Genomic DNA, 27895 nt, shown 5'->3' on the forward strand with positions numbered 1-27895 from the left:
CCATCACCTGTAACAGAAATAATTATAATACCTACCTCCGATGGTATCATGTGGATTGAGAAAGTTCATTTTTGAAATATGTTTAAAAGAGTGCTTGGCATATAATAATATACATGTTATTCTTTCTTACCATTCTTGGCAACATTGTAATAGTAAAAAGCTGGAAACAACCTAAATGTCCATCAGTAAGAGGCTGATTAAACAATCACAGCACATCCTAAATGGACTTCTGTTCAAATGTGAAAAACAGGGATCCAGGGGCGCCTGGCTGGCTCAGTTGGAAGAGCATGGGACTCTTAATCTCTGGGTCGTGAGTCTGAGCCCTACACTGGGTGTAGAGATTACTTAAATAAATAAAACTTAAAAAAAAAAATTAGAAACCCAAAGAAGATGTAGGAATGACTAATAGGCATATGAAAAGAAGCCCAGGGTACATGGGTGGTTCAGTCAGTTAAGCTTCTAACTCTTCAGATTTTGCCTCAGGTCATGATCTCAGGGTTGTGAGATCCAGCTCAGCATTGGGCTTTGCTGGGCATGGAGCCTGCTTGGGATTCTCTCTCCCCCTCTCCCTCTGCCCTTACACACCCCCCCCACCATACCCCAAAATGAAGACTACTGAAGACCAAAATGAAATATGACTATTTCATCCACAGGATGGCTATTAGATAAATAGTAGCCAGTGTTGGCAAGGATGTGGAGAAATTAGATCCCTATTACATAGATGGTGGGAATGTAAAGTAATGCAATCACTTTGCAAAAAGAGTTTGGTATTTCCTCAAAAAGTTAAACTCAATGCAAAATGACCCAGCAATTTCCCTGTATACCCAAGAGAATTGAAAACCTACATTCACAGAAAAACCTGTACACAAATGTTCATGGCATAATTCATAATACCCAGAATGGATACAACCCAATTGTGCAACTGATGGAATGCATAAACAAAACACGGTACCTACAGTGGAATATTATTTGATTTTAAAAAGGAGTGAGGTGCTGGTACCAGCTACAACATGGATAACCCTTAAAATAAGTCAGAGAAGCCGGACAAAAAAGACCACATATTATATGATTCCATTTATATGAAATGCCCAGAATATGCAAATCCATATGGACAAAGTAAGGGAGTGATTCCAAGGAGCTGGGAGAAGGGAAAAATGAGAAGTGACTGCTAATGGTACAGGACTTCTTTTGGGTAGGGTGATAAAAATGTTACATGTGGAATTAGATAGTGACAGTTGATGTGTGATGGTTGCACATTCTTGTATAAGAAAAGCCAGTCAATTGTGCACTTTTCAATGGTGAATTTTATCTTTTTTTATAATAATTTTTTACTATGTTATGTTAGTCACCATACAGTATATCCTTAGTTTTTCATGTAGTTTTCCATGATTCATTATTTGCGTGTAACACCCAGTGTAAATGGTGAATTTTATCTTAATTTGAAACAATAGGGAGGTCTGTATGTTCTGAGATGATACACTCTCCAAAATATATTAAATGAAAAAAAAATACAGAATAGCATACATGGCATGCTATCACTAATGTACACACACACTTCGAAGGCATAAAATCTCTTGAAAAGAGGAGGAGGAAGCCAGTAACATTACTTCCTAAAGGGAGGGATCTGGGTGGCTGAAGAATAGGGGCAGCCTGGAAGGGAAACCTACCTTTTCAGGATACTACTCTTTTGTACCTTTTGATTTTTATACGGAGTATAAGTATTACGACTTACTTGTGTGTTTTTTTTTAATTTGAGGAAAGAAATACAAATGAAAAACTCTGATGTTTTATCCTTAGTCTTCAGTTTTATTTTAGGGATCATCTTCATTTTCTTTTGTAATCAGCTTAGAAGATAGCCACCCATTTGGTCAGATTTATTGATTCTTTAGCAGTTGAAGCAGTTAAGATGACAATTTTTACTCTAAATCCTTAATGATATTATATACACTATACTTGAGAGTGTTTTGCTTTCTCATGGAGAAAAAACGCCCAAACATAAACCTTTAGCCTATCCATCTACTAGTCCTGCAGCACAATCTTAATAAAAAAAGTTTTCCTGATAACTGGACAATTTATCATTATGGCAGGGATGTAACGAGTGGTGGTAAAGTGGCCAGTCTTGTAAGTCAGGAGCTATGATCCTTGATCCACTGCTCAATCCACTTCAGTATCTGATTGATATTATCCTCTAGATCTTCTGGTTTATTGCTGGGCAGCTGATGTACTATTTCTTCCTTGTAGGATGCTAATGCTTCTTCATAAAGAACTTGAAAAATTTCACACTGAATATTGTCTTTTAGTTTCTTTTCATTATAACCCCTGGAAGGCAATGAAAAGATAAGAAAACAAAAAGCAAACTGAATGACAGTAAATGGAATTTTAGAAACATACTAGAAACTGGACACTTTTAAATATGTGAAAAATCACGCAAAAATACTTCTTGTAGTCTGTTTACCTCGAGAAAATAATCCTGGCACCTGTAAATATGAGAGACTTTTTTGACAAGAGGGTTAAACTAAGGTCCAATGTTTAGGTTTATCTTAACTCCCCACAATTTGTCACCCACTCAATTAGCAAACATAGCTACCTACCTCAAGCCAGATTGAGCTATGAGATAAATAAGTCTATAGCTGTGGTCCTAGATTTCAAAAGAATTAGAGGAACTAATATATGGACAGATAAAATAACTAGGTGGCATATAAAAATGAAATACTCATGGGGGGTGCGTGCCTGGCTCAGTCGGGGGAGTATGTGACTCTTGATCTTGGGGTTGTAAATTCGAGCCCCACATTGGATGCAGCAATTACTTAAAAGCAAGATCTTTAAAAAAAAAAATGGAATACTTACGATAGGAATACTATATACTAATTGGGTACTTGATCATACGGATCTATCTGCGCTTTCCCAATTCCAAAGACATTAAAAAAATTAACTTACATAATCTTTAGGCAGATATGTAAATTAGCCAACTAATTAGCTAATGAAAAAGATAAAATATTCAAATTCAAACTAGTTCAACCTTGTAACAAGATTAAATTGAACTACTTAAAAGGTGATTAGCTTTATTAAAACATAACCAACAAAATGGGAGAAAATTTTTGCACAGCATGTATCGGATAAGAGATATCCATCTGAAATACACAACTCCTATAACTTAATTAAAAAGAAAGAATAACCCAATAAAAAAATTGGGCAAAGGATCTGAAGAGCTCTTTCTCCCAAGAAGACATACAAATGGACAGTAAGCACATGAAAAAATACTAAACGTCATTAGTGATCAAGGAAATGCAAATCAAAATGAGATACTACTTCGTATCCACTGGGATGGCTACGATCAGAAAGATAAACCATTGTTTGCAAGGATGTGGAAATACTAGAGCCTTCGTACTTTGCTCTTGGGAAGGTAAATTGGTGCAACCACTTTTGGAAAACAGTCCAAGTTCCTCAAAAGGCTAAACATGTGTTACCATATCGCCCAGCAGTCCCATTCTTAAATTCCATATCCGAGATAAATGGACACATAATGTCCACACAAAACCACAGGCATGGATGTTCACAGCAGTATTATTTATAATAGCCCAAAATGGAAACAACCCAGACATCTATAATCTGATAAATGGATAAATATGGTATATCCACAACACAGACGAACCCTGAAACATTATGCTAAATAAAAGGAGCCACAAAAGACCCTATATTGTAAGATTTCATTTATATAAAACATCCAGAATAGGCAGATCCACAGAGACAGAAGGGAAATTACCAGATGCCGGGGACTGGGGGTGTATGGGGAGTGCTGCTAATGGGTATGGGTTTTTTGGGAGGAGGGGGACAATAAGCATTTTCTAAAATTGCTTTTAGTAATGGATGCGTAATTCTGTGAATATACTAAAAATCATTGAATTGTATACTTTAAATGGATGAACTATATGTATATGAACTTATCTCAATAAAGCTGTTTTTTTAAAACAAAAAAAAAAGACTAGCTGTCTCATAGTTTTTCAGACCTTAGTCTTTGGCTATTTACATAAAACAGTAATTTTTTTTTAAGATTTTATTTTTAAGTAATCTCTACACCCAAACTGGGTGCTTGAACTTAGAACCCCAAGATTAAGAGTCACGTGCTCTACTGACTGAGCCAGCCAGGTGCCCCAAAACAGTATTTTTTAATAAAAATTTTAAATTGCCTTGTTTGAGAAAAGGAATGTGTACCATTATAGTCTCTCTTACTTCTCATTTAAAATACTTTTAATGGCTTTTCACTGCCAAAAGAAAGATAATTAAAGTTTTAGGTCCAGCTCCAACTTTCCCTGTATGTTTGCTATTATACTCGTTGGTGCAAGGATTTTGCAAGTATCCCATGCAGTGATGGTTAGGCAGCTGACTACTGACAGACCTTCAAATTCTAAACCTGAACTTAGGGACAAACTTTTGGAGCTTTTCTTCTGAGATTGCCTTGTATATCCCTCTAGAACTTCCATCTTTCCCAGCTTGAACCAAAAGACAGTGAAAAATGTTTCCCATAAAAATTTCTCTTTTTTGATCATTCTGGATTAAGTCTGATACTCTCTTGGAGGCACCAACTCAGATATATTTTAAAGGTGGTGAAATGTTGATTTATCATGTCCGTTGTTCATAAACTCTCCCATTCATGTTGTGGGGATAATGTGAGAGGGTAATGTTCATTCAGTAGTCAAGAGTATGTTATTGGCTTGACTGTTTCCCGGCAAGGTTTTATATTAAGGAAAGAGCATGACTAAACAGGGTTGCTGTATAGCATATTTTACTGGATCAAACTCTAAGTTGCAGTATTCATTTACTCAGTTATAAACTACTGTCTGTGTTTTACACATGCGTCTTTTTCTCTTGGATTCAGAACGTTGGTACCATACAGACTTGTTGTATAACGAGAGACCAAGATCACATTTTCAAATAGAATCCTTATCATGGTAGTACTGGCCAATTTCAAGAATCTGAATAAAGGTTTATATCATACCTTAAGAATTCAGTGTTTTTCCTTTCTTACCTTGTTTCAAGTCTTTTGTACAATACACTGTTATCTGCTTGCAGCACAAAAACTATATGAAACCAGCGTTCAGGGAAGAAATCACAACCATGGTAATCAACAATAACTCCACCTTCGCTCATTTGGTTTTCTAATTCATCAACTACCTGTGAGAAAGGGAAAAAAAGAATTATTTAAAAAAAAAATGAGGTCAACTTTCCTACTAAATTTTAAGAAGTATACTTTATAAGGGCACATGGGTGTCTCGGTTAAGTGTGCAATTTTTGATTTTGGCTCAGGTCGTGATCTCAGGTTTGTGAGATCAAGCCCCGTTGTCAGGATCCATGCTGGACATGGAACCTGCTTAAGATTCTCTCTCCCTGTCCGTCCACTCCTGCTCCTCCGCTTGTGTTCTCTCTCTCTTTAAAAACAAACAAAAATAGTATACTTTATTAAAAAAAAATTGTACTTACTCTGTCTTCATCTAAAATGGGGCAGTCATACTCTTCATCATAGCCGTCATATAACTGCCCTAAAAGAGATTTACGTTGGCTTATTAAAGTAGTATTTTCTAGGTAACTTTCAGTAGTCTTCAATTAATTTTAGACTTTAGGAAAGGAAAAAGATCATCAATTACGCATAGAGATCAAAGAGGGCACTAACAAAGTGAATGTCACATGGACACCAAATGTAAAGAGCAATACCAATAAATTAGAATTTTATCTAGGGGGAAACTTGGATAGCAATCTATCTGATACCAATTTTAGTGATCGAAATTGAAACCAGCTAGAAAGAATGAATAATTTCAGAATTTGTGGGGCTGTTAGAAAAGAACTGTTATTTTATTTTTGTTGAGCTACTGCTTGGTGGGAAGAGGGGACACATGGATACAAACACACACATTAACAACAGATTAAGTATCACATTTATAAGGCTAAGGAGGTGGAACTTAGTAAAGGCAACGACAGATTCTCTTTTCTAAAAACGAGCCCTCTGTCACAGAGGTGACATCTTCATGGGCACTGGGGAAGAACAGTCAGAACCCAAGTGTTCCTGAAAAGTATTGTTACTTCTAGATTTCCAGTATCCCCAAAAACCCACAGGTTAAATAAACATCTTACTTCAGGAAGCAAAAGAATGATGGGCAGAAGGCAGATTTAAACCTCACATTAGAATTTTCCAACAAATCAAAACTGGCTTTCAAAGGAATTCTTGCTTTAGAAGGTGAGACACAGGAGCACCTGGGTGACTCAGTTAAGCATCTGCCTTCAGCTCAGGTCATGATCCCAGGGTCCTGGGATCCACCCTGCCTCAAGCTCCCTGAGCTCCCAGGCTCCCTGTTTGTTCCTCTCCTTCTGTCCCTCCCCTCCATCCCTACTCATGCTCATGCTCTCTCTCTCCCAAATTAATTAAAGAAAAAAAAGGTGAGACATAATACCACCCTCACTTGAATCTCTAAGAGATGTGTAATAAGGCAGGATTAGACCATCCTTTTAGCCATCTCTAAGAGCATGCTATAGTCTTCCCACATCTTTCCCTTGGATATTTTGGCAGAGGTTAGGGACTCCTGGGTGGCTCAGTTGGTTAAGTGTCCGACTTTTGATTTCTGCTCAGGTCATGATCTCAGGGTTGTGAGCCCCAAGACGATGGGCTCTGTGCTCAGCAGGGAGTCAGCTCGAGAGTCTCTCCTCTCTGCTACTACCCCCTGCTCACGCATGCAGTCTTTCTCTAAAATAAATAAAATCTTAAATATTTTGGCAAAGATTGAAATTAGGTTAAAATGAGCATGAGTTCTTAAGTAACAAAAGGGTAGTCGATGAGGGAGGCACAGAGCAGTTGCAACTCCGTCCTGTCTGGAGGTATATGGCCTGATGCTGGGCACAAGAGCCACCTCTCAAGCACCTTAGTGTGGCCTTTGCTTCTCTGGATTACTGCTCAACCAGCAGAAACTCTAGCTAAAAAAATTAAACTGTCTTGATAGTGGAAAAACTGGTTAACAATTTAGAAAATAATCTAAATCCTTTATACTACAAACTAGGTAGATTAAAGAGCTAATTTTTTAATTCTAAAGAAAACTAGTGGAAGATTTAATCTATAAAGGAATGATTCATTTGAGGTTGTGAAGGAATACAATGACTAAAACACATAAAATGTTAAATCTCAAAAAAATAAAGTTAAATCTCTGTTCAATGAAAAATAATGTACCCAGAAAAATAACAGACTGGGAGAAATTTTTGTAGTAGGACAAAGGACTGAAATGTAGATTATATAATGACCTTCAAAATCAAGATAAAAATAAGGAGCTTAACAAATAAGAGTTTGCACAAGATGGAAAAGATAATTAGTAAACATACCATGAACAAATGGACTTTCCCAGCTATTAAAGAGAAGCAAAGTAAAATGAGCCTTTTTATGCCTGTTGCATTAATTATATACATATAGTACACTGAAAATTATCTAAAAAATAATTTTATAAGGAAAAATGTGCCAATTCACAGATTTCCTCTACCATTTACTTCTAACCTGAAAAAATTTGAAGTGATAAAATGATAAAAAAAAAATTTAACAATAGGGAAATACTTAAATCTCAGTTTCCTAATTTGATGAAATATAATTAAAGGAAATATTAAGGTAGTATTATGTAGTATAGACTAGGTTGCACATGATAACTGCTTACAAAACACAAAGGGTAAAACATAAAAAGCAGAGGGGCGCCTGGGTGGCACAGTCGTTAAGCGTCTGCCTTTGGCTCAGGGCGTGATCCCAGTGTTCTGGGATCGAGCCCCACATCAGGCTCCTCCGCTGGGAGCCTGCTTCTTCCTCTCCCACTCCCCCTGCTTGTGTTCCCTCTCTCGCTGGCTGTCTCTCTCTGTCAAATAAATAAATAAAATCTTAAAAAAAAAACAACATAAAAAGCAGAATTCAAAATTGTCTGCAACAGAGCTGAAGATTAGAAGAAAAACAAAACATGGAAATAGGATTTGGAGTACTTTTTCTGTGTGTTATTTTTACAATGCAACAAAATCTAATACCTACTGCTGATTCTGTACTGTGTTGGAATCTGAAGTAGATACATACTGATGTTCCTTCATATTTTATTTTATTTTATTTTATTTTATTTTTTTTAAAGATTTTATTTATTTATTTGACAGAGATAGAGACAGCCAGTGAGAGAGGGAACACAAGCAGAGGGAGTGGGAGAGGAAGAAGCAGGCTCATAGCAGAAGAGCCTGATGTGGGGCTCGATCCCGCAACGCCGGGATCACGCCCTGAGCCGAAGGCAGACGCTTAACCGCTGTGCCACCCAGGCGCCCCTGTTCCTTCATATTTTAAACCCTTGACTCTTGAGACTAGTGAAATCATTAAAAATATATGCTGTCAAAAATAAAGACAACTACTGTAATATTAAAGTATACTGCAATGCTGAAATGCAGGATTACTTAAATCATGTTAATGTGGTTGAATAGTGTAATCCAAGCTTTCAAACATTCATTTAAAAAAAATTATCAAATACCATGTACAGGTGTCTGTAGGGATAAGGATTTAATAGTGAGAAAAATGACCGGGAAGGCAAACATAGTCTTTCCCTCAAAGAGTTTACAATAAAATGAGAGAGGACAGACAAGTAACCTGGAAATTATACTAGGATAATACTTTGTTATGATTCATGGTGTTATAAGAACAAAAGTATGGACACCGTTTATGTTAGGGACATAAACGTGGGATATTAGGGGAGGCTTCCTGGAGGAAGTGATTTTTAAGGGGAGATTTAAAGCGGTTACTGGAGGGAAAAAGGTAGGGAAGCCTATTTTCAAGAGAGAAAAAAGATATTCAAAGCCAGAGAGAATTAGGAGGGGAGGACTCAAGGGAGGGAGAGTCTCTTAAGACTAGTTGGAAAATAGATAATAAAGGGTCAGGTAAATTGAGGCCAGATCAAAAAGGGCCATAAAGGTTGTAGTCAGACTTTATCCCAAGGCAAAGTAAAATCATTAAAGCATTTTAATCATGAAATGACATGATCAATTACAAATATTTAAAAATAATTTTGGGGGCGCCTGGGTGGCACAGTGGTTAAGCGTCTGCCTTCGACTCAGGGCGTGATCCCGGCGTTGTGGGATCGAGCCCCACATCAGGCTCTTCTGCTATGAGCCTGCTTCTTCCTTTCCCACTCCCCCTGCTTGTGTTCCCTCTCTCACTGGCTGTCTCTATCTCTGTAGAATAAATAAATAAAAATCTTAAAAAAAATAATAATTTTGGTTTCTCTATAGAGAATGAGTTGAAGGGAAGCAAATCTAGAAACAAGGACACCAGATCAAGGTTACTGCAGAATCTTAGATCACTGACTATTATAACCTGTACCATAGGGAATGGAGAAATGGGTTCTAAACTTCATTTCAAATTTCCCAAAAAAGGGAGAAAGATATGCTACTTTAGGAAGTTTCAGTTGTAAGTCAAATTTAGAGTTGTATACGTATAGGGTCCTAATCCAGAAGAGAAGAAAGGGCTTGAATAAACTACCAAACACTTAGAAAATTAATTTTCTCAACAAAATTTTATGACTTAGGTTAGTTGGAGAAGAAAAATTGATTGTGGGGCCAGTTTAATGCTAAGTTCTTACCTCAAAAGATCTTTTCCAGCTGTTAACTACAAAATCATTACATTTTCTTTAACTGCCATCCTAGAATTTATACACTCACATGAAAGCCGTTATTTAATAATATTGGGATGCTATCTATTTTGATGCTGTTGCCAATACTTAAAACATTTTCAGATTTCTTATTTTATAAAAATTTTTAAAAGATTTTATTTTTTTGAGAGAGAGCGAGAGTGAGAGCCCATGAGCGGGGAGGAGAGAGGGGCAGGAGAGGGAGAAGCAGACTCTCCGCTGAGCAGGGAGCCCAACGTGGGGCTCAATCCCAGGACCCTCAGCTGGAACCGTGATCCTGACTTCTCCCTCTGCCCCTCCCCTCCCCATGCACTCTCTCTTAAATAAATAAATAAAATCTTAAAAAAAAAAAAAGTATATGGTGGGAGGGAGAGGATCACAGGCAGACTGTGACAGCAGTGCTGGAGGGGCCAATAGAGAGGTTAGTTTCAAAGCCTTCCAGTGGAGGGAACAAACGGGATAAAGAGGTTAGAGCCAGGATTGCAAACTTTTTCTGTAAAAGGCCAGACAGTGAATAATACTTCAGGCTTTGTGGGCTAGTCTTAAGGTGGTGTGGTTCCTATAAAAAACAGCAGTAGCTTGCCAACTCCTACGTTAGAAAAAGATCAAGATTTTAAGTGTTGAGGGCTCAGCTGTGCTTTACAAGTTTCCAATGGATCCTATGTTAATACTTTGTCGAGACCTGTGGGAATCCTGGGGTTTATGAACAGAGGTTGAAGACTGATAAACTTGTGGCAGGAAAATTAAGGGTGCTGGTAAGTGTAAGTGATTGCATATGGGAAAGGATATCAAGTGAGGAAGAATCGGGAGACTGGAAATAACAAGAGTAAGAAAAGCATTCTTAGCCACAGCATATTTAGGACTCCCAGTAATTTTATTAAACTTAATTCCCCACCTAATTTTTCCTGCCTTGGTTCCAAATGGCCTAAGAATGATCTCTTACATTCAACAGGATTACTAGAATAGCAATAAACTCCATTTAGACATATTTATTTAAAACCAGGGTGGCTTTTTTTGGTCTTGTTTCTTTATACTACGGTTTCTCAATCTCAAATACTACTGACATTTTGAGCTTGGTAATTCTTTTATAGGATGGAGGGCTATTCTGTGATTTGTGGGATGTTCAGTAGAATCCCTGGCCTCCACCCCACTCTTGACTATCAAGTCTCCAGAAATTCCCAAATGTCCCCTGAAGGGCAAAATCATACTTATTTGAGAACCACTGCTTTATAGATGGTTACATGGTTTCCCTTAAAATATATCACTATTCGAGAAAAATTAGGACAGGTGTTTCAGTTTATCTTCTAGTTAAGATTTTCAGATATATTCAAATGGCATCTGGGAAAAAAACCAATCTGGTACATTATGAAAAACCTTATAAAGAACCTCATCTGGGGCCCCTGAGTGGCTCAGTTGGTTAAGCATCTGCCTTTGGCTCAGGTGATGAGCCCAGGGTCCTGGAATCTAGCCCCGCCCCAGCCAGCTCCTGCTCAGCGGGGAGCCTGCTTCTCCCTGTCCCTCTGCCCCTCCCCCAGCTTTGTGTGTGTGCTCTCTCAAATGGATAAAATCTTAAAAAAAAAAATACAGAGGACGTTTGGGAGTATACACGGTGAGGCGTACATACGCTGGCTAAGATAGTTGAGTACAAGTATGAAAGGAACCAAACGTCTGTTACTGTTCCTCGCAGTACTCTTCGTGATAGATTATATAGCAACTGCTTTAAGTTTGGAAATGTTAAATTCAGTGGGTAAGATAAAATGGAAGACTGAAATTGACAACTATATGTGACTCTGAAATACTCATCAGAGACTGTAAATTCAACAGGCAAAAGAAGAAAATCAGATTTTATATAGGTGTAAAATGGGAGACTGACTAGCCATGTAAAACAGCAACAAATACCTAAGTTTTATTAACTATATTTAAATACCAGACCTGGATTAAAAATATGAGCATGATACTGACTTATAGTATCAAAAATATGACAAGGCTAAGATGTGCAAAATTGACCTGCAAAAAGGGATAATGGAAAAAAATTTTTAAGTTTTTAAGTGGGGACATACTGGGTGACACACCAAGGGTCCTTAAACATAACCAAAGAGAAAAATAGGACCCAGGAAGAAGCTGAGTAATTGAAGAGAAATACAAACAGTTGAAGTGGACTCTCCAAAAGAGACATGGTTATACTTCAACAATCTTAGGAAATGGGACCATAAGAGTGACTTATACAACAGAGATCATACTGTGATCTAACCATCTGAAGACACTAGAAGTACTACTCTAGTGTTTATGAACAGACCACAACTTCAAGTTGTCATCACTGCTATTCCTGTTGGTGAGAAAACTGCTTATAAAAACATAACTGCCAAAGTACCAACGATCAAATTGATGAACAACAATTTTATTTTTTTACACTTAAAGGCTGATGAATAACCATTACTAACCCTATGAAAGAAAACCCAACATCTCAATCGGAAAGGATAACCATATTTACTCATTAAATACCATTTAAGTTTTCTACAACACAACTTGAAAATACCCAGCATGCACGTTTAATCTCAGTACAATGGATTCAAGACCAAGTATACATGTTACAAGCATCAAGGCTAGGTTACAAATTATCATAGTCATCATCGTCATCATCATCGTCATCATCATCATCTTCTCGTTTTCTTTTCAATGCATTTGATGATTCATTGGCAGTATTTTGTGATGACACCATGTTAGTGGTAATAAGAATGTTTTTGGACCCAATTAATGATGGATTAATCAGAACATTCTGAACTGTGGATGTTGCAGGAATTGATGCTTTTACAGTTGGGGACTGTGAAGTGGGCATCTGTACTGTAAACCTTTGCCCTGTGAGAGACATTGGAGTCCCTACTTTAGTTGACACAGACATGGTTTGTGGGGTTGGTGTGCCAAGTGTGGGAGTACTTGGTCGGCTAGTAACTGAACCAACACTTAACCGTGGAACTGTTATTCTCCCCGCAGAAGTAGATGCCTTTTTTTGTAAAGACTTAAGTCTATAGTTTGGAGCAGTCAAGCAGTATCTATCAGGTGGTAACCTGGGGCCTGAATATGGCTTGATTAATGGCAAAGGAGTTTGATTTCTTTGCCTTGCAATATCTAATAAAAAATCTCTTGGGGGAGGAGAGGTAAAAGACTGATCAGCACGACACTGGATGGCTAATCGCACATCATCTGCATCAACAGTAGCTTTCTTAGCATGGCTGGAATAAATTTTTGCATCATCTAGAATTGTGGTCACATATCGGAAGGCAAACTCCAACATCTGATTTATAACTCTTGGCTCATATTCTGTAATCCCCATATCCTTCAGGATTTGTGCCATCATCTGTGCATCTTTCGGCATGCTCTTGGGAGAAGCCATCTTGCCAGACTCCATGATATCCGTTGATCAGACTTTAGATCATTTGAAAAAAATACGTACATTAGATCAAATCTGAAATAGTTACTTTAGTAGCAACTGTCAGGAACTTCAAAAGTTTTAAATACTGTTAAATTTTTGAAAATATATTTAGAACTCTTAAATGTTAAATCTTTTTAATTTTAATGAGGCACACTTAAAAGTTCCCTTTAAATTTATTCAATTTCTATCCTGTACAAATCATTATAGAATATAAAAAAATGAAGACACAAATAAGGGAGTGATAAAAGACTGGGAGAGAACAAGGTAAAATAAAAACATGACTTTAGAATAACGTGCAGTTGTGAGCAGGCATGCAACTATCAAACGAAGCTAAGAAGAAACCATAGAACAGTCATGCCCTACTGACTGAGTTCAAAATCATCTGTCCTTCCAATGAGATCTATACTCACCATCTCCACAGATATGCTTAGTACCATCCAAACCTTTGTGTTGGCCCATCTCAAAAACATTCTCCCCAAGTGCCATCTCCTCATGGAAGCCTTCCCAATTAATACCATTCAGAAGAACTGGCCAATAAAGTGGGGCAGGATGGAGTAGAATGGTCAAAACCACCAAGACATAGTACTACACCCGTATTACTTTCTCTTTCTACGGGTTACCAACAGAGCATAAATTCCTTAATAGCACTCTGTCTCTCCTTTTTGTACCCTCTCACAAGTATAGTACTAACATTCCATTATCTATTCTTTTTTTTAAAACCAACGCCAATGTATCCCTTACCTTCTCGAGCTAAATCACCCACATTAATGTATTTCAGTCCTGATCTTGATGCAAGTTCTTTGCCTAGCGTGGTTTTTCCAACCCCTGGTGTGCCTGTAAGACAAGCCACAGATACTTGTTAGACTTTAGCCACCTATCTACCCCTCTTAAAGTTTTTAACAACTGAAATGAATTATGTCCTAATTAGCAATTCTCTGTGAATTCATATACACTATGACCTGATCAAAACTACTCAAAGCCTGTTGCATAACAGAATCTCAGCAAGTGTATCTGATCCATCAGGAGTGGGGCTTGGGGGATTCTGATACCAATTCGCAGACTGCCTGCCACCATAAAAGATACTCCCAGAATAACACTAGCTATCTCAAATTGCCATCATTTATTTGCTTTAATTTTAAAAAAATTAAGAAATTATTTGTGGAAAAAATTTAACCAGTGTGAAAGACCGCTATCACCCCGGGAACTGTACTGTACAATAAAAAAGCTTCTGATGCTAATTCAACAAACGTACACAGCAAGTTAATCAACCTAAGCCATATATATTCGAACCCTTTTACCCAAATGTGATTGTCAGATACAAAGGAAAATGAAATACGGCTCAGGAAGGCCTAAGGACAAGACGTCCAGCATTAAAAGATTACTAAGGGTCAGATAATGACTCACATTATCTGGCCAAAACTCCAAAGACTACCCTGCCAAATAAAACATCAACAGAATTTTACAAACAAAAACCAGACTCCAAAAGATTAGGCAGTTTGCCAGAAAGGGGACTTGAACCGGTCTCCCTCTCGCCACCTCACCGAGCAGCCTCGGGCCAACAGAATCAACATTCCCCGCCCCCCACCCCGCCTCCCGCAACGGTCGGAGGAACCGATCTCGAGGCCCCGACAACTGCCACTTCGCAGGGCCCTCCACTAGCCTCGAAACAGAACACCGAACAGCACCCCTTTGGGGGCCCGACGCCCCACGGCACTCGACGGCCTTGGCCTGCCCCGCCGCCCAGAGCCTCCCCGCCGCGCGCCTGACCGGTGAGCAGGATGTTCGGAAGCAACATGGTCCTCAGCGCGCTGGCTCCGGGCGTTTAGGCCCACGCGCTGCACGCACAACAGGGAGGAGCCGGAAGGGGCGAGCTGCGGCTAGCGCCAGTGGCCCCGGGGGCTTGGAGGCCTTGCGCGGCGCTCGCGGCCCATCTCCACCGGTAGTCACTGAGCACGGGTTACTTGACCTTCTATGGCACGGTTTCAGGCCGAGTCGAAAGCAGGGGCATAGGTCGGCTCCGCACTTCGGGTCAGGCAATGCGGTAGATGCCTAAGCCACTGGCGCGTTGGCGGCCGCCCTTCTGCCTGTGTCGCGGAAGCGCCGACCGGTCTAGAAGGTCCCCGGGAGGTGGGACCTGCGAGAGGCTCGGCGGTGAGCCCGGGTAGGGCCGGTTGATAGCCCTTCTGCTGGAGCAGAGCCTGGCTCCTCCGCTCCTCTCCGCCCACGAGGGGATGCAGCTCCCGGAATGTAAGGCCGCCGCGGCTGCGGCTTTGGTCTGTGTATGTTCTAGAGACGCGAACCCATCTTTGCCTTCACGCCTCCCCAAGCTCTCTTCGCTCCTCCTCCCGACCTGCCCATCCCATTTGGGGATGGAGGGTGGGGGTGCAAAATTCTGGCCTGGAGTCGGGACTTAAGAGCTCCTCTCGGCCCTCCGCTGATGAGTAGCATTACGTTGGACGAATGTCTGGGCTTACGATCCCCAGTGCGGTGTGTGAGGGCGGGTGGTGGGTAGGCTAGAAATATTCTTGAAGGTCTGTTTTACCTCTGACGTCTCATTTCAGGAACGGGATATCATCTGGGACAGTTACCTTCTTTTTTAAAGTAGGTGATTGTCAGTCTCGTTTTTAAAGAGCGACTGGAGTCCCGATCGTAAAAACAGTCTGCGTCTTTTATTTCGACCTGCCAACTATGTTTACTCAATAAGTGCTTTTTCCACTCATGTATCTCTTTGAATCTCCAAAGCAAAACCTCCTTAATCGTGAACAATTTGTGTATGTGTGTGTATGTACAATTTATTTTTCCGTGTATGGAAGCTTTTACATGTTATATACCGTAGGTGCGTCCAAACCTTAAAGTCCGTTACACCTTCCAATTTATAAGTTTGCAGACCTTAAAAAACTTTGCTTCGAGCTCACTTCAAACTGGTGAATTCACTAGTTTATGTAAACATTGAAGAATTATTAAAGTCGGAAAACAGTGTTGCCCCCAAATTTCCTAATATGTTCGGGTACAGAAAACAATTAAAAAGAATACATACAGTTAGATTTAAAGTGTTTCTCCAAAGTAAGTGAAAGTCTGAATTTGTTATATGGTGAGTTTCTTTGAAATTTTGTGGGGGGAAAAAAAACCTGGAACTGTGATTTAAAATGAGGGAAATTTTAACTTTCAGCATAAAAGCTGCACAAATAGAATTGTCTGATTTTCTTACTGACAAAATGTCGAATACGTGTTTTTTTCCTGTTTTCTCTAATACGTTATTGAGTTCATATGAAAGACTGTTTTACCACCATGTGGATTATTTGACACAGTTATAGTAAAAGTAAACTTTATTTTAGCATTTTGACTTCACCTATGTTTACTATGTCCTCTCATTAGTTCTTGAGCCTTTATCATACTGTAGATTATATCGGTTTATATTACTAATATTTTATAGTTTTTCCTAATTTGAGATTTTTTTCTTTTGTTTCCTTAGGTGAATTATACTTTAATGTACTACAGGTTGTATACTACGGATGGGAACTATTAAAGTTTATAATGTCAAAAACTTCTCTTAGACCAAAGGTATCTTCCACAAAGGTATGATACACTAAAATGGCCATGTAATAATTGCCCAAAAAAGAAAGATTATTTTTTTGTTTGTTCTTACTGACTTGTTATTGCCATCAAAGCAACAATGTCCAGGATCTGTTGTAATTGGTGGTCTAAAAACTGTAGTGATTTGAGTGAAATGACTAAAAGCACAACCTTAATTTTTAAAAAAATGTTTGCAATTCCAGTCAGAAAGAAAGGCTGAAAACTCTTGAATGAAAGATCAATGGAAGAAAGAGACATATATGAATCGTAGTTAGTGTTAACGCATAACAACAAGGGGCACCAGTAGTTCAGTTGGTTGAGCATCTGACTCTTGGTTTTGGCTCAGATCATGATCTCAGGGTTATGGGATCAGCTCCGTGGCAGACTCCGCACTCAGTGCGGGATCTGTTTGGGATTCTCTCCCTTTCTCTCCCTCCTCCTCTGCCCCTCTCCTCGCTATGTCTCTCTCTCTCAAACAAATAAATAAAATCTTAAAAAAACAGATAAATAAAAATAAAGCTAAACCACAAGTGCTGCCTCTTAAAAATCATACGTTTTCGTGTGCCAGTTCTCAGCAAGGCTAGTGGTAGAGTAGGATGGGGGTCAGTCAGTATCATGCTCATTCACTGGGTAGTTATTTTCTTACTGGTGGGTCTTACTTTTCTCTGATCTTAAATAAATTATTATTATTATTTTTTTCATACGCCTTTTTTTTTTTTTAAAGATTTTATTTATTTATTCAACAGAGAGAGAGACAGCCAGTGAGAGAGGAAACACAAGCAGGGGGAGTGGGAGAGGAAGAAGCAGGCTCATAGCAGAAGAGCCTGATGTGGGGCTCGATCCCATAACTCCGGGATCACGCCCTGAGCCGAAGGCAGACGCTCAACCGCTGTGCCACCCAGGCGCCCCCTTAAATAAATTATTAAACTTTGCTGTTTCTCTCTTTTTTTCCTAGTAAATAGGAGTCCACATTTATGTAAGAAATAAAATTATAAAATGTGTAAGTAACTTGCAGATCAGAATTGCAAGATCAGATTTGCTATCAAAAGGTTTACTATAACATGATATTTTTACATACTCTTTTTTTTTTAAGATTTATTTATTTATTTTGAGAGAGAGAGAGCCTGTGTGAGCCAGGGGGAGGGGCAGAAGGAGAGGGAGTCTTAAACAGACTCTGTACTGAGTGTGGAGCCCAACTCGGGGCTCGATCTCATGACCCTGAAATCACAACCTGAGCCGAAACTGAGAGTCGGAGCTCAACCGACAGAGCCACCCAGGTGCCCCTACATACTCTTGTTTGTTTTTTTAGATTTTATTTATTTAGTTGAGAGAGACGATGAGTGAGGGGAGAGGCAGACTTCCCTGCTGAGCAGGGAGCCTTATGCGGGGCTCAACCCCATGACCTGAGCCTAAGGCAGATGTTTAACTGACTGAGCCACTCAGGTGCCCCAAACTCTTAAAAAAAGAAGAGAAGAGCCAAAATTGTAATACTATTGACAGTCTTTTGAAGAAAGGGAAATGAATTTTTTGGCTATGACAAATTTTTTCCTATAGGTCTTCATTTCTTTACTCATTGAAGATAATATTCCTAACCTTCTGTCCTTAAAGGGGGAGTGAAGGGTGACTTTCATTCCTGAAATAGTTCTAAATCCCAACTTGCTTTTCCTTAGCATTGTCTAATAAATGGTTCACAACTATGGCTAAGTATTCTTCAAGGAAAATACAATCTTGGTTCCCCCTAATTAGCCAGCCAAGGAATTTCAAAAGCCACATACTAAGTTTGGTTTTTCTAGATTTATACTGTAGGAATGTTAAGAAAATTCATCTTAAAAATTTTAGTTACTAAAAAAACCTTTTTAATACTCATAAGTATTTTTAGGTTTAAATTGCTTAATTCATCATCTTTATCTGTGTATACTTACAAAGTATTCTAAAGAAAGGGTAATGATGGAGGGAAATGCAGAGAGATCAGCAGTTTCTATAGACCAGAAGAACATGAAGTAGAACTCACTGACTTTGCTGCTCTATTATCCCAGTTCTGTTTTCTTAGACAAATCTGAGAAACAGATCATCCTCCCTGGAAAGCCTGCCTCCCTTTTGTGAAAATACTATTTGCTTTATGGGCTGAAGAGAAGTAAAATCGAGCCATAATTACAAATTATTCATAGCATCAGGATTCTTAGGCTGTGTCATCTCAAAGTCTTAAAGCTGATAGGGATTATTTGGATGCATGCAATGGTCCTTAGTTTGTGAATGAATTCAAGGCAGAAGTTTTACTCTTTTTACGGTTATATATGGTTAAAATAATATTTTATTTCTTTGTTTTGCTTCTTTTTTGGTACATAATTTTAATATTCGTGTTTCAGTCCTACAAATGAGCTTAAGAAAAAGACTATTCTATACTAGGAAGATTTTAATTAGTGAAAAGAATTAAATTTGTATTCTATATTCCTTTATATGGCATTTGTCATTACCCTGGTCAAGTGGACAAGTACGCATATGTACCTACCGTGAAGTAAAAAAGTAACTAATACGTATAGTGCCAGTTTTATTTAAAGAACTAATTTGTGAGGTTTTGATTTAAAATGTTGCAGATAGGGACGCCTGGGTGGCTCAGTCGGTTTAGCGTCTGCCTTCGGCTCAGGTCATGATCTCAGGGTCCTGGGATGGAGTCCCACATCCGGCTCCTTGCTCGCCAGGGAGCCTGCTTCTCTCTCTGCCTGCCACTTCCCCTGCTTGTGCTCTCTCTCTCTCTCTGAAAAATAAATAAAATCTTTAAAAACATAAAAATAAAATGTTGAAGATAGGTGAATATATATATTTTGTAGAATAGTGTACTTATGTAGGGTATAGATGTAGATAACGTAATATTTATATGATTTCTTTTTTTCAGGTAACAGACTGGGTAGACCCATCGTTTGATGATTTTTCAGAGAATACAGGCATCTCTATTACTGCCACATCATTAGGTGTGAATAACTCAAGTCACAGAAGGAAAAATGTGCCTTCCAGATTAGAAAGTAGCAGATTTCCAGCTAGAAAAAGAGAAAAGTCATCTTCCTTAGAAAAGATTTATGGTCTAGAAAATTCAAAAGAGTATCTGTCTGAAAATGAACCATGGGTGGATAAATACAAGCCAGAAACTCAGGTACTAAAAAGGATGCAAACAAGTGTACATAATTTAATTTAAGGAAGGAGTGGAATGTATATTTTCAGATTATTACTCATATGAATTTTTCTGAATGAATTAGAGAAAAACAGTAATTCCTAGTTTTTTTATGTTCCATGGCTCAGCATTTCTCATGTTATTCTGAAATTGTACCATTGGTTATTTGTCATAGATTTAATTTAATCCCAAAATAGAATTGCTCTATTTTTTTCTTAAATGTAATACCCCTTCCCAAAATGTATTTCAGGATTTAAAAAAATTGTGTAATTATGTAATCCCAAATTCTCATACAGTGGTGTCAGCGTTAAGAACAGAATTTTTCAATATAAGAAATGAAGTGTAATAGCAATTTTTAATTCTGATTATCATGTTTGCTAGTTTTTTCATTAAAAATGCTTAATTTAGATTAATGTGTGCTGCTGTACCAAAAATCCTTGAGTTAAAATGTTTTATTTTAAACTTGAAATTTTTAGCATGAACTTGCTGTGCATAAAAAGAAAATTGAAGAAGTCGAAACCTGGTTAAAAGCTACAGTCTTAGAAAGGCAACCAAAACAGGTAATTCAATAAGAAATGTGTTTTAAAATATATAACATCTAATGTTTCTCTGATTTATAGTTGATTGTAAGAAGTTAAACTTTTTTTAAAGATTATTTCTTTATTTGACAGAGAGAGAGAGAGAGAGCAAGCCCTCACACAAGCAGGGGGAGCAGCAGACAGAGGGAGGGGGGAGAGGGAGAAGCAGGCTCCCCATGGAGCAGGGAACCTGATACGGGGCTAGATCCCAGAACCCTGGGATCCTGACCTCAGCCAAAGGCAGACGTTTAACCAACTGAGCCACCCAGGCTCCCAGAAGTTAAACTTTTATGATGATTTTGTTAAGTCCAAATCACCTACAATAAAAAAGTCTCTGATTTACTACTACAAACTTCACTAAAAGATTCAGAGACTTTGAGTTTTCTCCTTTACTTGTACTTCTTTCCCTACTTACATCTTATCATTGTCATAAAGTATAATAAATCAGTTAGGGTGCTAGTATATTTACATCAGATTATCTCATGCTGAAGCAAGCAGGCAAATTACATACTAGTTTTTGTACTAAATAAAGCCTAAAATAGTCATCATTCATTTTAAGGCTGATGTTTTTTGTTTCACTTCCTACTTCTGTAATTACTTTTAGCCTCCAAACTAGAATATTCTTTCTCTCTCTTTTTAAACTTTATTTTGAGATTCTTCAAACATAAAGGAAAGTAGAATAATAAATGAATATTCTTATGTCTATTATATACCCATCATTTTCCTTCTTAAGTATTTTAAAGTATATAAAGTATTTTCAATTATGAATATGTGACATTTCAGTCAGACTTCTAGAAACATCAGTATCCCTCTTTTTTTTTTTTAAATAAAGCACTTTCCTAATTAACTATATATACCATTATGCTGTATAACAAAATTAATTCCATAATGTTATCTAATGCTCGTTTCATATTCACATTTCTCTATTTGTCTGCAAAGTGTCATTTATAGTGGATTTGTTATATCCAGGATCTAATCAAGGACTACACAGTGCATTTGATTGTTACACCTCTTAGGTCTTTTAAAATCTACAATGGTCCTCTTTTACCCTCTCTTTTTCTCTAAGACATTGACTTACTGAAGAGGCCAGGCCAGGTGACTTGTAGACCTCTCACATTCTAGATTTGTCGGGTTGTTTCCTCGTCATGATGACTAACTTATTCTTCTATCTTGCATTTCCTATGGCCTGGAAGTGTGAGTCAGGGGTTTGATAGATTCAAGTTGAACATTTTTGAAGAATACTTTTTAGGTCATGGTATATGTTTTATATTGCACCATATCAGAAAATGTTTGATTCTCCTGCTGTCTTTCATGTTAAGTTTGATCACTTAATGAAGGAAATAATAGTCAAAAATCTTTTTTTTTTTTAAATTTTATTCATTTATTTGAGAGAGAGTTAATGAGAGAGAGCCTGAGCCAGGGCGAGAAGAGGGAGAAGCAAACTTCCTGCTAAAAAGGGAGCCCGACTAGGGGCTCAATCCCAGGACCCTGGAATCATGATCTCAGCCAAAGGCAGACATTTAACCAATTGAATAGATTTAATAGAAATCTTCATTATGAAGTAGATTTTCCTTGCAGCTGCCACATAATCTCTGGGGAGATAATTTCACAATGTTAAATGTCTAGTTCCTCAGCAGTCTTTCACGTAAGTGCTTTAGCGTCCATTTTCAGTCTTTGCCTGAATCAGTTATTATGTTAAGTTTTTGAAATGGTGATTTTTTTTTCAAGATTTTATTTACTGGGACACCTGGGTGGCTCAGTTGGTTAGGGGTCCTGGGATCGAGTCCTGCATTGGGCTCCTTGCTCAGCGGGGAGTCTCTTTCTCCCTCTGCCTGCCGCTCCCTCTGCTTGTGTGCTCTCTCTCCGTCTGACAAATAAATAAAATCTTTTAAAAAATAAAAATAAAAGCTTCTTCCAAGAAGTTGGACTCTCACCAATCATATACTCTTTATTATATAAAAGTGCAATGATGTCAGTAATTATGAGACATTTTTATTCAAAACAATTTTTGATAACTTGCAGATTTTTCTGTGGGCAAGCCAAAATTATTTTTTCTCAAATTTATTGTAAGTACTTAAAATACACGCTGAATTTAATTTTTCACGGCAATATCTTCAAAGTATGGTAAAACTGTTATAGTATGATGGAAATGTAATGTATAGCATAGGAGATATAGTCAATAATATTGCAGTAACTTTATATGGTGACAGATGAGATAACTAGACTTATAATCATTTTGTAAGACATAAAAATATTAAATCACTATGATGTACATTTGAAACTATTAGGATGCTATATACCATTTATACTTCAATTAAAAAAAACTATTATAATGTAGACAATGGGAACATTAACAAAAGTCTTCATGTTTTAGTGTTCTTTTTTTTTTCTTTTTTTTTTTTTTTAAAGATTTTATTTATTTATTTGACAGAGATAGAGACAGCCAGCGAGAGAGGGAACACAAGCAGGGGGAGTGGGAGAGGAAGAAGCAGGCTCACAGCAGAGGAGCCTGATGTGGGGCTCGATCCCATAACGCTGGGATCACACCCTGAGCTGAAGGCAGACGCTTAACCGCTGTGCCACCCAGGCGCCCCTCATGTTTTAGTGTTCTGATAGACTATCTCCCACTTCTCTTATTGGAAGCAAAACTTTTGCTATGTGGCTCTACTCACTGTGTCAAAAAACAAGACACTTAATTCATATAAGAACTGTACATGGGTGCCCATGCTTCATCTTCCTCTTCTTTTTTTTTTTAAAGTAATCTGCTTGGAAGTAGTCAGTTCTTGTTATTTACATTAGGTATGTCCTGTAAAGTTACTGGAAACAATAAGCAAATAGTGAAATCATAGTTCCTAAGAGAAATAAGGAGTTAGGTTCCTACAAACAATCTTCCCCTGGTCATATTTATGTCAACTCATCAATATACAACCTTGTTTTCTATTTGTTTTTGTTCAAAGATACCATATTTAATATATATTATTGAACCATTAAAGTCATGGCTGATATCACCATAACTCATGCACTCATACATTTTAAAAAGTAGGACTGCTTATCTTCTGGAGCCACGTGCAAGGGCCCTTATTTATATTAGTTAATAAAGGGAAAACAGTTAAGCAGGATTATAGCCCACCAGGGAATATAGGAAATCATCTTCCCCTGATATTTTTTTTTTAGCTTTAACTTATTATTTTTTTAAAGATTTTATTTATTTATTCGACAGAGATAGAGACAGCCAGCGAGAGAGGGAACACAAGCAGGGGGAGTGGGAGAGGAAGAAGCAGGCTCCCGGCAGAGGAGCCTGATGTGGGGCTCGATCCCGTAACGCCAGGATCACGCCCTGAGCCGAAGGCAGACGCTTAACCGCTGAGCCACGCAGGCGCCCCTGGAAAATATGTTTCTTAATATACATTTCTTAAAGATTCTGATATCCTAACTAACATCTTCCCATAAGAATATTATACTTGTTTATTACTAAAGCATATAATCCAAAGAGGTCATTAAGATTGAATTTTGAATTCAGGTAACCTCTCAAAATACTTGTTTCAGACATTACCTCCTTAATCTAGATGAAATTTAGTTGTTTTAAGTTGGCTACTGAGTACGGGTGCCTGGGTGGCTCAGTTGGTTAAGCGTCTGCCTTCGGCTCAGGTCATGATCCTGGGGTCCAGGGATTGAGCCTGGCACTGGGCTCCCTGCTCAGCGGGGAGCCTGCTTCTCCCTCTCCTCCCTTGCTTGTGCTCTTTCTCTCTTTCTGTGTCAGGTGAATAAAATCTTAAAAAAAAAAAATTTGGCTACTAAGTAGTCCTTAAGAGGGACATAATGCAAGAATTGAAGAACTATCAGAAGTTATACTAAAGTTTAGGAAATATGATTATCCTCTTTTATCTAAAGCTGGTATAATCCAGCTAACATCAGTATAAAATTTGGTCAGCTTTACCAGATATTTAGTAAATATTTATAGAAGTAATTAATATTTGAAAGAAAATTCAAACATAATATTCTAGCAATCCAGTGATTTTGATTTTTGATTAATGTTTGTATTTGGTTTTAGGGTGGATCTATTTTATTAATAACAGGTCCTCCTGGTTGTGGGAAAACAACAACTATAAAAATACTATCAAAGGAGCATGGTATTCAAGTACAAGAATGGATTAATCCAATTTTACCAGACTTCCAAAAAGATGATTTCAAGGAGATACTTAATCCTGGTAAGGTTTGCTATGAAGGTAGTGGAAATAGTGGGAAAAGTCTATGTTTAAAGGAGGTTTAAAATGAACTCCCCGTCTATATTCTTGAGATCCTTAGATTCTTTTGGGTGTATGTTTTTGGGAGAAAATCTATGTTGTGACTCCTATGCTAGATTGGTATCTGCCCACTATCAGTAGCTTCACAAAATGAGAGTAGCAATCAGAGGAAACCATATGAGACCATTTTCTTTCATACTTCCCAGTTTCAGACAGAAATACTTTCAGGAGAAGAGGGGATGCTTGCTTCTAGTAGAGGAGAATGGGATTCTTTGAGGGTTAAGTCTGACTAATTGATTCATCATCAACACACTCATTTGGCGTATTTTCACTGTATAGGGAAAGATATAAATGTTTTTACCAGTTGTGTGGCTATTATATTCACAGCTGTGTTCTAAAGTCAGTTCATTCCATATTACATTCATTATTATAGAAAATCCATTGTGGTCCATGATGACTCTTGTCTTGAATATCCTATTTTAAATTTCTCCAGTTTTGCCTAAGTAGAAAAAAAATCTACAATGTCGTAAGCTCCTTCATGTATGTGTGAATGTATTCAGTAATGTATATGTGTGTGTTACATACGTATGTGTAATTTCGATGTATACATAATTTGTTTAAAGTAAAAATGTTAAATGCTTTCTTTCAGAATCCAGCTTCCGTGTATTTCCCTACCAGTCTCAGATAGCAGTTTTTAAAGAGTTTCTACTAAGAGCAACGAAGTATAACAAACTACAAATGCTTGGAGATGATCTGAGAACTGATAAGAGGATAATTCTGGTTGAAGTACGGACAAATTTTGAGATCCTGCTGTAACTATTCAGTAAATAATTGCAAGATATATCTTATTAATAGCGGCATTAACTCTCTGCATATTGTTAATAGTGGTAAAATGTAACGTAAAAGCTCGGTGATAGCTGAAGTCTCAGGTCTTTTTCAGTAAACTTGAATAGAGTAGCTATAGGTTAATGAACTTTAAAATTTTAATGGCTTCGGTATAGAAAAGCAAAAGAAATAATTTGGAAAATGATGTGTTAGTGAAAATACTTTAACTAGTAGTGATCCTAAGAAATTTGATTGAAAATTGGGTTTCCCATTGATGCATTTATTGTTTAGGACGTCCGCTTTTTCATGTTTTCCTTAATTTTTAGTTACAATACATTGAATAGGTAACATTTTTTCCCAAATTTGGTTAGTATGAATCTTGTATAAATTTACACATTAATGAAACTGAGTAATATTTATCATTTTTCAATAGGATTTACCTAACCAGTTTTATCGAGATTCTCATACTTTACATGAAATTCTCAGGTGAGTTTCTTTGAAGTTTTCTCAAACTTTGAATCAAATGGCAATACCTTATATTTCAACATTGCTATACTTTATTCTAGGAAATACGTGCACACTGGTCGATGTCCTCTAATATTTATAATTTCTGACAGTCTCAGTGGAGATAATAATCAAAGGTTACTGTTTCCCAAAGAAATTCAGGAAGAGTGTGCTATAGCAAACATTAGGTAAGAATGAAATTTCTGCTTGTAATGCTCACATACATGTTATATTTTTAAATTGATCATCTAACCACTATCTTTTTTTCATAAAACTTTTAACAGTTTTAACCCTGTGGCACCAACAATTATGATGAAATTTCTTAATCGAATAGTGACAATGGAAGCTAACAAGGTAAGTCTCTTAAGAACTGATTATTTTGAATCTTACATTGTAGTTTTAGAATAAGCCATACTTGTGTTGTTATAAACACATATTATTTCTCTTTTTAGAATTAAAATATTTGTTTACATTTGTCAGGCCTCTCATTCTAGAAAAGGCAGGAAATACTGATTTTAAAAATCCCTAACCTTTCTCTATTATTAAACCTAGCTTTCTCTTTCACATTGAGGCAAATTTCCCTTTGCTTGGCTTAGTGCTATAAATGGTGTCTCCTATCAAGAAACTGTTTCCTGGCATCTAGGTACATTAGTCATCAACAGTCCAACTCTACTTTTGTCCTGTTGTCAATTTTTTTTTTTAATTTAATAGCGTGTTTATTGTGGTAAAAAACATATAAAATTTGGGGCGCCTGGGTGGCACAGCGGTTAAGCGTCTGCCTTCGGCTCGGCGTGATCCCGGCGTTCTGGGATCGAGCCCCACATCAGGCTCTTGCGCTATGAGCCTGCTTCTTCCTCTCCCACTCCCCCTGCTTGTGTTCCCTCTCTCGCTGGCTGTCTCTATCTCTGTCGAATAAATAAATAAAATCTTTAAAAATATATATATAAAATTTACCTTCTTAACCATTTATTTTCTGTTATGGAGATGCACTTGACACATAATATCGTACAAGTTTAAGGTGTACAGCACATTGATTTGATACACTTACGTACTGCAGAATGATGACCGCTATGGCATTACCCACAACACCTCCATCACTTCGTGTAGTTACCATTTCTTTTTGTGCTGAGAACATTTAAGATCTACTCACTTAGCAGCTTTCAAGTAGTTATACAGTATTATCAGCAATACCATCTTAACCATTTTTAAATGGACAGTTCAGTAGTGTTATATATATTAACATTGTAAAACAGCTGTTGTCATTTTTAATACATCACTTTTTTCCGGGGCGCCTGGGTGGCGCAGTCGTTAGGCGTCTGCCTTCAGCTCAGGGTGTGATCCCAGCGTTCTGGGATCTAGCCCCACATCAGGCTCCTCCGCTGGGAGCCTGCTTCTTCCTCTCCCACTCCCCCTTCTTGTGTTCCCTCTCTCGCTGGCTGTCTCTCTCTCTGTCAAATAAATAAATAAAATCTTTAAAAAAAAAAAAACCAACACTTTTTTCTATCTTTCAAATCAACTGATGTTAAAATAAATTGATGGAACTTCTCCCAGCAGCATGGTTCTAGGGCACCCTACTGCTACAAATCAACTAGATCTTACATGAAACCTAAGGTTTTTTTGCAGCACTCGGATCATAGTAACTGATGGAAATCTCCAAGGGAGAGTTTGCTTTGAGGATTAAACAAAATTATGTATGTAGAGCGCTTAGTGGAATAAATAAAAACTATTAATAGTGAAAAATCAGAAACAAACTGAGTCCAGTAATAAAGGGAGCAGTTATTATGGTGAGGTATCATGTGATTGGTGAGTGTTTTGAGAATATTTAGTGACATGAGAAAATACAGTTTAATGTCAAGTTAAAAATAACAACATGCAGGGGCGCCTGGCTGGCTTATTCGGAAGGG

The 27895-nt window shown here is 37.7% G+C and overlaps 3 protein-coding genes across 9 annotated transcripts in view; 1 reads left to right on the forward strand and 2 right to left on the reverse strand.

The window, feature by feature from the left end:
• Nucleotides 1-1859: 1859 nt before the first annotated feature.
• On the reverse strand, nucleotides 1860-15005 carry AK6 (adenylate kinase 6). The gene is made up of 5 exons (XM_002915889.4): nucleotides 14869-15005; nucleotides 13843-13935; nucleotides 5479-5537; nucleotides 5027-5172; nucleotides 1860-2319 (listed from the first exon to the last, which is right to left on the reverse strand). Exons 1-5 carry the CDS (start codon nucleotides 14894-14896, stop codon nucleotides 2127-2129), a joined length of 519 nt encoding a protein of 172 aa, XP_002915935.1. The 5' UTR covers nucleotides 14897-15005; the 3' UTR covers nucleotides 1860-2126.
• TAF9 (TATA-box binding protein associated factor 9) lies at nucleotides 12051-14917 on the reverse strand. The gene is made up of 3 exons (XM_011220587.3): nucleotides 14869-14917; nucleotides 13843-13935; nucleotides 12051-13094 (listed from the first exon to the last, which is right to left on the reverse strand). The coding sequence occupies exon 3, from the start codon at nucleotides 13075-13077 to the stop codon at nucleotides 12280-12282; it is 798 nt and encodes a 265-aa protein (XP_011218889.1). The 5' UTR covers nucleotides 13078-13094; nucleotides 13843-13935; nucleotides 14869-14917; the 3' UTR covers nucleotides 12051-12279.
• The window catches only part of RAD17 (RAD17 checkpoint clamp loader component), a 30511-nt gene continuing 17349 nt past the window's right edge, over nucleotides 14734-27895 (forward strand). For 2 of the 7 annotated variants that reach the window (XM_034656318.1, XM_034656319.1), the window contains exons 1-8: nucleotides 16574-16677; nucleotides 19568-19822; nucleotides 20317-20400; nucleotides 24470-24626; nucleotides 25312-25448; nucleotides 25921-25973; nucleotides 26054-26179; nucleotides 26276-26345. In XM_034656318.1, coding sequence (XP_034512209.1) covers nucleotides 16636-16677; nucleotides 19568-19822; nucleotides 20317-20400; nucleotides 24470-24626; nucleotides 25312-25448; nucleotides 25921-25973; nucleotides 26054-26179; nucleotides 26276-26345 — 924 coding nt within the window. In that variant the 5' untranslated portion in view covers nucleotides 16574-16635. Of the gene's footprint in view, nucleotides 15381-15662; nucleotides 15703-16573; nucleotides 16678-19567; nucleotides 19823-20316; nucleotides 20401-24469; nucleotides 24627-25311; nucleotides 25449-25920; nucleotides 25974-26053; nucleotides 26180-26275; nucleotides 26346-27895 lie in introns of those variants that run through there. The other 5 variants (XM_011220590.3, XM_034656316.1, XM_034656317.1 and 2 more) reach the window with 5 other exon arrangements.

This window comes from Ailuropoda melanoleuca, chromosome 3 (genome assembly GCF_002007445.2).
Source record: "Ailuropoda melanoleuca isolate Jingjing chromosome 3, ASM200744v2, whole genome shotgun sequence".
Lineage (NCBI taxonomy): Eukaryota > Metazoa > Chordata > Mammalia > Carnivora > Ursidae > Ailuropoda > Ailuropoda melanoleuca.